Source organism: Cervus elaphus, chromosome 5 (genome assembly GCF_910594005.1).
Source record: "Cervus elaphus chromosome 5, mCerEla1.1, whole genome shotgun sequence".
In the NCBI taxonomy this organism is placed as follows: Eukaryota; Metazoa; Chordata; class Mammalia; order Artiodactyla; family Cervidae; genus Cervus; species Cervus elaphus.
Genome location: NC_057819.1, coordinates 100,806,409 through 100,819,003, shown reverse-complemented (window position 1 = coordinate 100,819,003; position 12,595 = coordinate 100,806,409). Strand labels below are relative to the sequence as shown.

The following is a 12,595-nucleotide window of genomic DNA, read 5'->3' as shown; positions in this document are numbered from 1 at the left end:
TTTATGGTTTCTGCCTTTGCAGCCATGCTTTGAAAGACCTTCTCCATTCCAAGATTAAATTCACTGATAATATACTCTAACACTTTTAGCATCTCATTTTTTACATTTAGATAACCTGTCCGCAATTAATTTCAGTATGTAATTTTATTTTTTCCAAGTGTTTAGGCTGTTGTCGTAAAGCTATTTATTGGGTATACCATCAGCTTGAAATGCCACTTTTATCATTTATTAAAATTCTTACATATGCTGGAGTGTATTCTTTCTCAGTGATCTATTCATTTATGTATAAATTTGCACTTTTATATTTTAATATCTGGCATGATACATGTACCATTACTCTTCTTTTGCAAAACTTTTCAGACTGTGTTTATTTATCTTTCCATATAAATTTTAGAATTCCATTGTTGAGTTTGTCTGTTTGTTTTTGGATTTTTCTTTTCTTTTTTTTGTGCCACACTGCAAGGCATTGGGATCTTAGTTCCCCAACCAGGAATTGAACCCATGCCCCCTGAAGTGGAAGCATACAGTCCTAGTCACTGGACAGCCAGGGAATTCCTGTCAAGTTTTATTTTTAATCCCCTGGAGATTTTGATTGAGTTTTGGAGAATGAACTTCTTTAGCACATTAAGTAACCCTCTGGGGGTGCGGTATAACTCTTCACTTCTTAAAGTCTTTATTTCCCTCAGGATTGGTGTTCAGTTTTCGTTTGTATTATTTTTTTAGATTCCACATATAAGTAAAATTATATGATATTTGTCTTTCTCTGTCTGACGTACTTCCCTTAGTATGATAATCTCTAGGTCCATCTATGTTGCTGTACGTGGCATCATTTCATTCTTTTTTATGGCTGAGTAACATTCCATTGTATATATGTGCTACATCTTCTTTATCCATTCATCTGTTGATGGACATTTAGGTTGCTTCCATGTCTTGACTATTGTAAATAGTGCTGTTATGAACACTGGGGTGCTGGATGGGTGTCTTTTGATTAGGGGTAGAAATCAGCTGGCAGGAAAGGCTTGGACAGTGCTGAAGAAATAGCCGGGTTAGTGCAGAGCAGGGGGCACTTTTGGAGTTTCTCTGTTAAGAAAATGGCAGCTCCCACAACAGTGTGGAGGGAGCTGGCTGAAGACAGTCTCCCTCCCTCCCTCACAGCCTCTCTCCCTGGACACATCCCAGACCGTAGACCCCTTCATCCTGGATGCCATCACCTACTATGTTCGCATGGGCACCCAGCCCATCTATTTCCAGATCTACACGGTCAAGGTAAGCTTCCCACCTGGGGCTCCAAGGAGACCATGGCAGCCTGTTGGACCCCAGGACCCTGCAACCTAAATACCCTGGCTCCAGGGAAATGGGACCAGGATGCAAGTCATAAACTCATCCAGACATTCTTTTTTTCTTTTTTTCCTATATTTATTTATTTTATTTCTTTGGCCATATCGGGTCTTCCTTGCTGCACACGGGATCTTTAGTTGCGGTTCACGGACCCTCTAGTTGTCGCCCATGGGCTTAGTAGCTCCTCGGCATGTGGGATCTTAGTTCCCCAACCAGGGACTGAACCCATGTCCTTTGCATTGCAAGGTGGGTTCTTAACCACTGGACCACCAGAAAAGTCCCCCATCCAGACTTTCTTGGTTGTTCACTTTGTCTTCTTCCTCTCTGGATACGTAAGAGAATCATTAACTTCTAACACCTCAAGCTCAAGCAGAAGCAGACTTCTTCACGTGGAAGGGCTCTCTGTCCTTACATCCTCCCCATCACCCTTGCTAACCTCACCTCTTGCAGCAACTGCCCTCATCTCTGCTCTGCTCACCGCATTACACGACCAAGTGCTTCTCCAGGGTGTTCCTGCGATGCTCCGGGCCTCGCTCTGGCACCTCACTGCCACTTTGTCATGTACCTGCCGAAGCCAGTGCCTTCCCACCAAGACTCTGAGTCCCCTGAGATGAGACTATACTTTGTTCCTCTTGAGTCTCCTGCTAGTAGCACAATAAAGTATGTGTGTATGTGTATCAGAGGATGGGTCAGTGTGGGACTGGCTGTGTGCAGTGGGTATAGAGTTAGAGGCAGTGTGAGGTAGTGAGAAGTTCATGGCTTTGCCTCCTGGTCCCTCTGCATGCTCGCTGTGTGATCACAGCTACCTTCACCTCCCTGACATTGATTCTCCCCACCTTTTAAAAAAAATAAATTTATTTATTTATAGGCTGTGCTGGGTCTTTGTAGCTGTGCTGGCTTTTCTTGAGTTGCAGTGATCTCTGGTTGCAGTTTGCAGGCCCCTCACCATGGCTTCTCTTTTTGCAGAGCACAGGCTCTAGGGTGTATGGGCTCAATAGCCCTGGCTCATGGGCTCTAGAGCTCAGGCTCAGTAGTTGTGGCTCACAGGCTTAGTTGCTCTGTGGCATGTGGGATCTTCCCAGACCAGGGATCGAACCCATGTCTTCGGCATTGGCAGGTGAATTCTTTACCACTGAGCCACCGGGGAAGCCCCATTTTCCCCGTCTTTAAAATGGGGAGAGCAATCTTCATCACAGGGTTTTTGTGAGAATTTAAATGAGTAGAAAAATGTATTAAACGATTGATGGGGGAAGATGATGGCAAGGCGGTCGGCACATGGAAGATTCCAGGACAGTGGTGCGAGGATCAAAATCCCACATCCCGGGACTTCCCTGCTGGTCCAGTGGCTAAGACTCTACACAGTGGGCCTGAGTTCAACCCCTGGTCAGGGAACTAGATCCCACATGCTGCAACTAAGACCCAGTGCAGCCAAATAAATAAGTAAATATTTTAAAAAACATCCTGGGCTATGGGGTTCCTGGGAGCTGCCCCTGGCAGGGACGACCTCCCCTAGCCTCCCTCCCTCCCCCCGGCCTCCCTCCAGATCTTCTCTGGTGACCTGAGCCAAGACCCTGCCGAGGACATTTTCCTCACCGAGCTGAAGGTCAAGATCCAAGACTCCAAGTTCCCCAAAGGTGAGCATCTGTCTCCCCTTTCCCAAAGCTCAGCCGACTCAGTTTCCTCAAGGCCCACTTCCAGAAAGCCCTCCCACCTCTCACGGCCCCGTCCCACCTGCTCCTCCCCACCTCTGAGGAGCACCAGGGTGCCCTGTCCCTTGCAGGCTTCGCCCAGCCCTAAGGGCAGCCTGGCGCCCCCTGAGATGCAGCCTTTCCGCTCTGGAACAGAGGCGGCTTCACCTGGGCCTCGATGAGGGAGGGACGGAGGGACGGGGCCTCGCACCTTCATTCAGCCTTCTCTTCCCACAGATAGTTTTTCACCGCGGAGGAGGGGCGTGGCCGAGGGCCCAGGGGCTGAGCTGTCCATCTGCTACCAGAAGGTCAGTGGGCGTGACGCCGTCAGGAGGTGGCCGGAGGTACCGCTGGAGGGAGGCAGGTGTCAGGGACATGGGGGGCAGCAGGCAGCAGACAGAGGGACCTTCTGCCCTTCCCTTGACACAGCCCCCAGTTTCCCGACCTCCAGAGCATTTTGCAGGGATGGGGGCAGGTTATGACTGGCTTTACACATGAACGAGGAGGCCATCTGATGTGAGGAACAGGATGCTGTCCCTTTGTTCAAAAATACCCTCCTCCCTAGCTGACCAGATGCATCGGAGTACAGTCCTCAGTCTGGAGGGCGGAACGTGCCCCCGAGACTGAGTGCTCTGGGCCTTCGTCCTCTGGTTCCTTACTGGACGTTAGCCTAACCGGGGCTCAGGGCAGCAGCGGGAAGCGGAGAAGGAGGGCTGGGGGGACAAGCAGACTGTTGCTGTGGCGATGTGTGCCCTGTCCTGAAGACCCCATCTGTCCCTGCGTCCCCCTCCCCAGGCCCTGCTCAGCCACCGGACCCGGGAGGTCACCGTCTCCCTGCGGGCCACTGGGCTGGTCCTGAAGACCCTTCCAGCCAGTGACACTGAAGGTGAGGAGCTGGGCAAGCAGAGAAGCTGGGGCCGGAGGAGGAGAGAGGGTGGAGGACCAGAGACAGAGGGAGCAGGGGAAGGCAGCCTCCCTCCCTGTCCCTGGGAGAGCAGGAAGATGGCCCAGCTCCCACTCGTGCCAGGCCCAGGACTGGGCACCAGGCTGCTTGGCAAGGCCCAGCCTGGCCCTCAGGTGTGTCATCATCGAGCAGCCCAGGGTGACGCTCTCCTGCCTGAGCAGGTATGGGAAGGGGTTAAAACAGAAAGGGGTGGTGGTCACAGTGGGTTCATGTCCTTCTTAGGACATAGCATCCCCAGCTGCCCTCCTACCCTGGAGGCCCATTTACAACCCCGCATCTCACCCTTCCCAGTTTCAGGGCCCACCCACTGCACCCCCACTGCTGCTCCCGACACAGACCACACGTGCCTGAAAGTTAGTGTGACAGAGATTGTGAAGACCTCCAACTTGGCGGGAAGGTCCTTCTCTGTAAGTCCTTGGGAGGACGGGAACTGGGGAGATTCACACAGGGTAGGGTGAATCAGAGAAGAGAGCCTGGGGAGGGTGTGCAGAGAAGAGGGAGTGAACCCCGAGCCTTTGTGAGACCCTGCTGTTGAAACCAGTCTTCCTGTTGGGAAGAACCTGATTTCCAGTCTGTTTGAAATATTGAGCACCCACTGGCATAAGTAGGGCCCTGGAAAAGGTAAGGCCCCACCCCTACCTCCACCTGGACCATCTGAGGACCTGCGATGTACACAGATAAGTACAAAATGCACCCGAGTACTGTATCCGCTGCTCACAGCAGCCAAAACCACAGCGGCCCAGCCTTTGTGTGTGTTTTTGTTTGTTTTTGGCTGCATTGGGTCTTCATTGCTGTGCTTGGGCTTTCTCTAGTTGCAGCGAACAGGGGCTACTCTTTCTTGTGGTGCTTGGTTTCTCACTGTGGGGGCTTCTCTTGTCGCAGGGCACAGGCTCTAGGGCACATGGGCTCAGTAATTGTGACCCACAGGCTCAGTTGCTCCACAGCATGTGGAATCCTCCCAGACCAGTGATCAAACCTGTGTCCCCTGCATTGGCAGACAGATTCTTAGCGACTGTGGCATCTGAGAAGTCCCAGCCTTTGACCAAATAAAACCTGCCCTTTCAACCCCACGGCCCTACCGCTGCCCTTTGCCCTTTGCTCTTATTGATACTCATAGAGATACAGACATAGGTCCTGCCCATTTTCTCCTTATCTGATAGCCACTCTGGATGTCACTGCCCTACTCAGCTGGGCTTGGAGTGTATGATCACACCTGAACCGTGTTGTCAGAAAGCCTGGACTCCCCCTCTCACCTACCAGGCAGATGCTCCCTTTAGGTCAAGCTGCCTACGAGGTCTGATGCCCGAGTGTCTTGAGTGCTTCTGTGACATCCTGCATCCACGCAGGTCAGGGCCGCCACACTCTTATCACCTCCTACCTCATTCCAGCCCTGGGCATCTGCCTGGTAGGTGAGAGGGGGAGAGTGATTCAGGGACTCTTTTTCCTAAAGCAGCTCCTTAAATAGATAGTGTTCTCCACTTTGGTCCATGACCCACTTCTTTTCTTAGTCCCTGGGCTCTCAAAGGCTTTAGTCCAAGTTGTTAAGGGCACCCACATCTTTATCTCCTGCTCTGACATTCACCCCTGAGTGTCTGACCCGTAAGTTAGCATGAGCTGGGTGTCCCATGACACCCCAAACTCAAGATACTCAAAACCAAAGCCAGTGCTTTCCAGTAGTGGAGTTCTCTAGAGCCAGACTGCCTAGACTCAGATCTTGGGGCTCTCATTTACCAGCTATGTGACTTCAGGCAAGAGTCTCCAGTTTTCTGCGCCTCAGTCTCACCGTCTGGAAAATGAGGATAATAATGGTAGCTACCTTATCTGGTTGTTGTGAGGAGTGAAGGATGATGACATGTAAAGGTTCTAGAAGAGCACTTATCCAAGTCAGAGCTGTATATGTATTGTTTAGTCACTCAGTCGTGTCAGACTCACTGCGGTCCCATGGACTCTGGCCCGCCAGGCTCCTCTGACCATGGGATTTCCCAGGCAAGAATACTAGAGTTGGGTTGCCATTTCCTTCTCCAGGGGATCTTCTAGAGCCAGGGATCGAACCAGTGTCTCTTACATCTCCTGTATTGGCAGGTGGATTCTTTACCACTGAGCCACCTGTGAAGTCCCATATACATATTAGCGGCTGTTGTTATTTCATGCCCTCCTCCGCTGTGTCCATCTCCTGTCCATTGAGGCCATCGTTAACCAGTCACCTTTCCCGGAAACCTGGGAGTCAGCTCAGATGCCTCCTCTTCCTTACTTCCTATTGTCTGCTGGTGTTCTCTCTCAAACACTCTCATATCCCTCCCTTCCTCTCCATCCTCCTGGTCCAGTGAGGTTGACCAGCTGTCCCAGTTTGCCTGGGACTGGAGGGTTTCCTAGGACCTGGGGTTCTTGGTGCTAAAACTAGGAAAAGTTCTAGGCAAACCAGAGCAAACTGGTCATTCTTGGGCCAGATTTTTCATCTACCTCCTTCTGGACAAACTCAACAGCCCCCCGTCGTCACACCAGTGCTCCTTCAGTCCACCCTCCACATGTCTGCCCGTGTGATCTTTCTAAAACAGACACATCACTCCGTGCTTAAAACCCCTTGGTCATTTTCCTCTCTCCAGGCAGAAGGGTGGAAGAACTTCAGCGTTGCATAGCTTGGTTCCTCTTCCTCTCTATTTGCAATCCCAGCCAGCCCTGCACGCCCTTAACACTGGGTTATTTGTAATACCAAACCAAACCTGGGTCCTCTCGTCCAGGTGCAGTAAAGCCAGTCTTCTGACACTGGGTTGTGGTGAAGCAAAGTGTAGCTTTTATTGCAGGTGCCAAACAAGGAGTCCAGGGCAGCTGATGCTCAAAACCACTGAACTCCCCAAGGAGTTTCAGCAAAACACTTTTAAAAGCCAGATGAGGGAGGGGCTCCCTAGGGTATGCGATCAGCTGGTATACAATTCTATGATTGGTTGGTGGCAAAGGAACGGAGTGATGTCATAGGCGTTAACACCATCAATCCTTAGGTGCCAGTGGGTCTGGGGCCTACCTGCTCATGATTATGTAATTAATAATTATCATTTTTATAATTAATAATTATCATGTAGTTAATTTCTTCCATTGGTGGTGGTTTTAGCATCTGTAATAAAACAACTCGGGAAATATGCTTCAGATACTGTGAATTAAGTACAGGAGGAGAGGAGCTGAAGCAGAGGATATGAGGGAGAGGCCTGTTCCGGGGAAGGCCCCATAGCACCCTGCTCAGTTATGCTTGGAAGTGTGCTGGCCGTCTTTCCTCTGTGCCTCGCTTGGCCTGAAACTCCCTTTCTCTTCCCTGTCCTCCTCTGTTTCTCTTTCAAGATTAAACTCAGGTGTCATCTCCCCCAGGAGGCCCTTCCCTGCACATCCTCCACCCTCTCTCCAGAGAGCTAGGGCCTCATGTCTGTGACCGCCTGCTGCCTGCCCCCCCCGCCCCGTCCCCAAATCCTGGGGACATGGCCATGGCAGCATTTGCAAAACTATCAGTGATGTGATCTCAACGTCTCTGTAGGGCTCAGGCCCTTCTCCATCCTCCCATCATTCAGCATGGGAACCACTCACAGCAGGAGCTCTCCAGATGTCTCCTGATCTTCTCATCCAGCCTCCACCTCTGCAGGATCTCACCCCTAACCAGAGCTCCCTTTTTCTGGGGCAGCCTCTGCCCTGGAGGAGCCCTCTATGGGCTGAGAGCTCTGTACTGAGCTGAGATTTCCAGACAGGATGCTCTGTGTTTGAGCTTCGAGCTCCAGGGTGGACCTATTTCCTTTTCATGTATTTCCTCTTTCAAAGTCAGTTCCTTACGACAGTTTCTATTTTGAATGACCTCTTTAAATAACCTGGTTGTGGGATTTTTGAAAATCTAAACACCCCAGTGAGTTCCCTTTTACCTACAAGGTAGTTGCTAATAGTAACATATTTTTGTTCTCAATAGGTCAGAAACAAAAAGCACAGAGAGATTAAGAATCATGTCCAAGGTCACACAACTAATATGTGGCAGAGCCAGGATAGGAACCCAGGTGCTCTGGGTGTGGAGTCTGTGCTTTGACTCTCTTCCTGGAAGATTCTTGTACACCCTGCCCAGAGACTTCTGGCAGCCAGCCCTCCCAGTCCACAAAAGTCCAGCAGAAATGCCCAGATGTGCTTGACCTCCTCAGGTTTAGTCTCTGTTTGCATGCATACATGCTCAGTCATGTCTGACTCTTCGCAATCCTACGGAATGTTGCCCACCAGGCTCCTCTCTCCTTGGGATTTTCCAGGCAAGAATACTGGAGTGGGTTGCCATTTCCTCCTCCAGGGGATCTTCCCGACCCCGGGATCGAACGTGGGTCTCCTTCATCTCCTGCATTGGCAGGCAGATTCTTACCACTAGGCCACCTGGGAAGCCCTTTGGGGCTGTTGTGAAAGTGAAAGTCGCTCGGTCATGTCTGACTGTTTGTGACCCCATGGATTATACAGTCCCTGGAATTCTCCAGGCCAGAATACTGGAGTAGGTAGCCTTTGCCCTTCTTCAGGGGATCTTCCCAACCCAGGGATCAAACCCTGGTCTCCTGCATTGCAGGCGGATTCTTTACCAGCTGAGCCACCAGGGAAGCCCAAGAATACTGGAGTGGGGAGCCTTTGCCCTTCTCCAGGGGATCTTCCCGACCCAGGAATCGAACCAGGGTCTCCTGCATTGCAGGCGGATTCTTTACCAACTGAGCTATCAGGGAAGCAGTTCCCTGCAGTTTGACAGCAGGAAGGTGGATCAGCCCTGCCTACAGTGGTGACCTTATCAAAAATGCCCAGGCCTGAGCTGGACTCCAGACCACTTAGATCAGAATCTCTAATTTTATGTTTGGGAAAGGTGGTTCTATGCTTGAAAGAGGTAGAGACTAAGGCTCTAGAAACTAGTGCTCTGTGGTAGTGGATCACCCAAAGCTGCTGTCCACATGTGGAAGTGGCCAGTGACCAGAAAGTCCCTCAGGGCCCCATCGGGAACCCAAGATGCTCCACCTTCTCTGTCTAGGGGGAGGGGCCTCTCAGGAGCAGCAACCCCCCGCCCCCCGCCTCCGTGCTCCCCAGGTCATGGGTTGGAGGGCTGCCTCAGGGCTGTTTTCCTTTGGTCCTGGGTGCATTCTGGAGAAGCCACAGGGCTTTGGGTTTGGAAGGTGGGGTTTCCCAAGCAGAGGATGGATCCCTCCTGCCTGTCACCGGTCCCCTGGTACAAACTGATACAGGCCTGGTCTGACTCACAGGAGTAAGTTGCCACTTTCTAGACCTTCTGTCTCTGCCCCAGGGAAATGATCTTGTATGCAATCCAACTAATAACTGGGGTCAGGGCTTATAAAAACCTGGAAGTATCCCCCAATTCCACACATAACACGCCTGTCATACGGGAGGTGCTCAGGTCACTGGAGCACCTGGTAGGATCCAGCCGCAGCATCCCAGGTTGTTTTTGAAATTAAGGACAACAGGTTGGAAAAAAGAACTGCACAAATGATGGGCAAGTCAAGGGCCCGGGCAGCCTAGAAGCACTTTCTGCGGGGCTGTCACTGCTCAAGAGTCACTTGCAGAAAGAGAGACGGGGGCCCCCATGAACTGGGCAGGAGGTGTTGGCTGGGCTGTCTGTTACCAAGGTGACGCTCCCTGAGCTGTCTCTGTTGCAGGTGGTGACAAACACCTTCCGGACAGCCCACATCCAGATCCAGAGCCAGGACCGGAGGCTGCTGACCCTGTCGCTGGACAAGGACAGCTGCCACACATACAAGGATGTGGTCAGGTGAGGTTGGGCTCCACAGCAGCCAGCCCCTCCCCCTCCTGCCTGGAGCCCTGAACACCTTGAAGGGGGTTTGGATCCTGTGCCAGGCAGGTGTCCCTGATGAGTATGGACTCAGGTGATGACTTAAATCCAGGCAAAAGAGCACTTGAGTGGCTGAAGGTGGGTAGCAGCTGAGATTACACTGTCCCAAATCTCCTCTGCAGACGCTCAACCTGCAGCCCTTGACCCATCCCCGGGGCTGGCACTGTGCCCCACCCCCCACAAACACACACACACGTACATACACAGGCTGCCCTTCTGAGGCAGCTATGCTGCAGTTAATGTGACACTTACTGGTGTCACCTGGGAGGTGTATTTGGGTCAGGCAGGCGCACAGAGTGACCCACATGGGCACATCCTCTCCCTGTGTTCACCCCAGGCTGCTCTTTCTCTTTTTGACTCTTCCTCAGCTCTCATCGGCCCCTCGCCCTTGTCTATACCCGACAATAAAGGGTATATTTTAAAGGTTTATTGTCTATACCTTTAAAATGCCCAGGCAGATCTGACCCCTGAGATGGGTCTCCTGAGCTGGCCTCTCTCTGCCCATAGGTTCGAGGTTGCTCCCTGCCCAGAGCCGTGTTCCGGGACCCACAAATCCAAGGTGCTGGGGCTCAGCTCCCACCGGCAGGAGATGGAAAGGAACAAAGCCAAGGCTAAGCCTCTTCTGATGCCCATCAACACGTTCTCTGGCATCGTCCAGTGAACCCGAAGTGGAGTCCGAGAGTGGCGGGCTTGAGAGAAAGGATTCACTACCCGTCCTGCCGCAAACACCCGCCCCAGTGGCTAGAACAAGGTTCCAGCCGCATCTAGAAGCCAGCAAGTGCGACGGAGCACAGGGTGGGTGTGGTGGAGCAGCACCCACACAAAGGCCTGAGAAGGCCGTGACCAAGCTGTGTACACAGAACCCAGCTCCTCAAGCCCGCGTCCACTCCTGCATGAATTTCCAGTTCCCGCCTCTCCCGCTATCTTCTCCCACTCAGGCTGAAACCAAGATGAGAGCTGCGGTCTGGGCCAGGGCCCGGCAGCCTGGGGAAAACAAGAAGCAGGCAGCGGCAGCCACAACCCTCCCTTCCCGCCCAGGCTGTTCCTTCAGCCTTGCGACCACTCCTAGGCGGGCGTCTCTCCCAGGTGAGAGGACGTGTCAGATTCAGTAAATGCACACTAAAGTCTTTCTGCTTTCATCTAATATCCAGCAATACTTGTATTTTATTTCATTTAAATTTTTTCTTTTTGGCCACCCTGCATGACACGTGGGATCTTAGTTTGCCAACCAGGAATCGAACCTGCGCCCCCTGTAGTGGAAGCACAGTCTTAACCACTGGACCACCAGGGAATTCTCAATATGTGTTATTTTAACAGACAGCGGAGGCACGACTTAGTCTAACCTGATGAATCCGTTTAGCTAGGTGAGAGCTTGGTGAAACGCTCACTGGTGTGTTCTGTCCACCTGCCCAGCTCCCTCCTCATTCACGTTCACTGAGGGCCTCCTGACCAGTGCTATTGCCAAAGCAGAGGTGGGAAGGCAAGTTCATTTCAGAGGAGCCAGAGATAAAACACATCAGATTTCTTGGCTTTGAGTTCAGCAGTGTATATCCAGATGTTAAGTCCATACCTATCACCCGGGCATGGTGCCTCTGGGATAGAAGAGTCCCTTCCAAGTTTGGGACCCAAAAGTAAAGAAGTAGGCACTTCTCTTGTGGCCTCAGTGCCCCAGGACTGGGGGGCAAGTCTGAGCACATTCTCAGAGCCTAAGGAGATGGTGTAAGAGGGGGCGCCTGGGGTGCTTAGGCAGATGGGCCCAAGAGTAGCCTTAAAGAGAGCCCCTGTGTCTCTGTGGGCATGGGAGACCAGTTAGGTTTTTCCCAGGTAGCTGATTGCAGACAAGCCCCAGGGGTCTCACTGTGAAAGGGGAGAGGTGCAGCCGTGAGGTGGCAGCAGGGACCCCAGGACCTGATGCCCGGATATGGACTGTGGATATCTTGATGGACACCACGTGGCGAAGGCCCTGCTCCTCATTGGCAGTCGACCTTAAACAGCTAAGATGGAGAGGTCAGTGAATGTGCAGTCCTCCACTGAAGCTGCCCCATGAGGAGCCCAGGGAAGAGGGGGGAACTAGGAACAGCCCTGAATGTGACTAAGGTGACTTTAAACTGGAAATGACTGGCATCACTGAACATCACTAGATTTTCTTCTTCTGTCATTGGGGTGATGTTAATTGATTCATACCAATTTGGGCAACAAGTACTAGATTCTTGAACTAAATGTTTGCAGGGTTTACTCAGAGTTAAGGAGTGCTCCGAGCCTTCCCCCAACAGTATCCCCACCAGCTTACAAAGAAAGCATGTGGTAGACAAAATTCTGCTGCACATTTAGGTGTGCATTGGCAAGTAGCCCCTTCCTCCTCACCCCCAGCCAAATTAGGTGCTCTGAACAAATCTTGCTTGAAAAGTTCACCAAACAGCTGTTGTTGAACACTGGGCCTTCCCGGAGTAAAGGCTGCTATTCCAAAGGGTTTGGGCTGCTGGAATCTCTGGATTCTAATACCCTGTTCACAAAGGGAGGAAATGCCTCCAAAAAAATTTATAAACAATCCATGTGACATGTGAAATTTTGCCAATATCTATCGGGATAATTAATAAATCCACTTCCGTTGATCTAAGATTGTTCATGTGCTAGTATTAATGCCTCTGGAGTATGACTTTTGGATGAAATGTCAGCTAGCCACCTCTGGCGTGTGTATCCCCAAACTGGACAAAAGTCACTCTTAGGGATAATTTAAAACCATCCAGGGACTTCCCT

The 12,595-nt window shown here is 51.5% G+C and overlaps 1 protein-coding gene across 3 annotated transcripts in view; it reads left to right on the top strand.

The window, feature by feature from the left end:
- The window catches only part of PIK3R6 (phosphoinositide-3-kinase regulatory subunit 6), a 47,057-nt gene extending 36,075 nt beyond the window's left edge, over nucleotides 1-10,982 (top strand). For 2 of the 3 annotated variants that reach the window (XM_043903815.1, XM_043903814.1), the window contains exons 14-20: nucleotides 1,156-1,266; nucleotides 2,882-2,972; nucleotides 3,264-3,334; nucleotides 3,822-3,912; nucleotides 4,282-4,397; nucleotides 9,645-9,757; nucleotides 10,346-10,982. In XM_043903815.1, coding sequence (XP_043759750.1) covers nucleotides 1,156-1,266; nucleotides 2,882-2,972; nucleotides 3,264-3,334; nucleotides 3,822-3,912; nucleotides 4,282-4,397; nucleotides 9,645-9,757; nucleotides 10,346-10,499 — 747 coding nt within the window. In that variant the 3' untranslated portion in view covers nucleotides 10,500-10,982. The other variant, XM_043903816.1, reaches the window with a different exon arrangement.
- The last annotated feature ends 1,613 nt before the right edge of the window (nucleotides 10,983-12,595 follow it).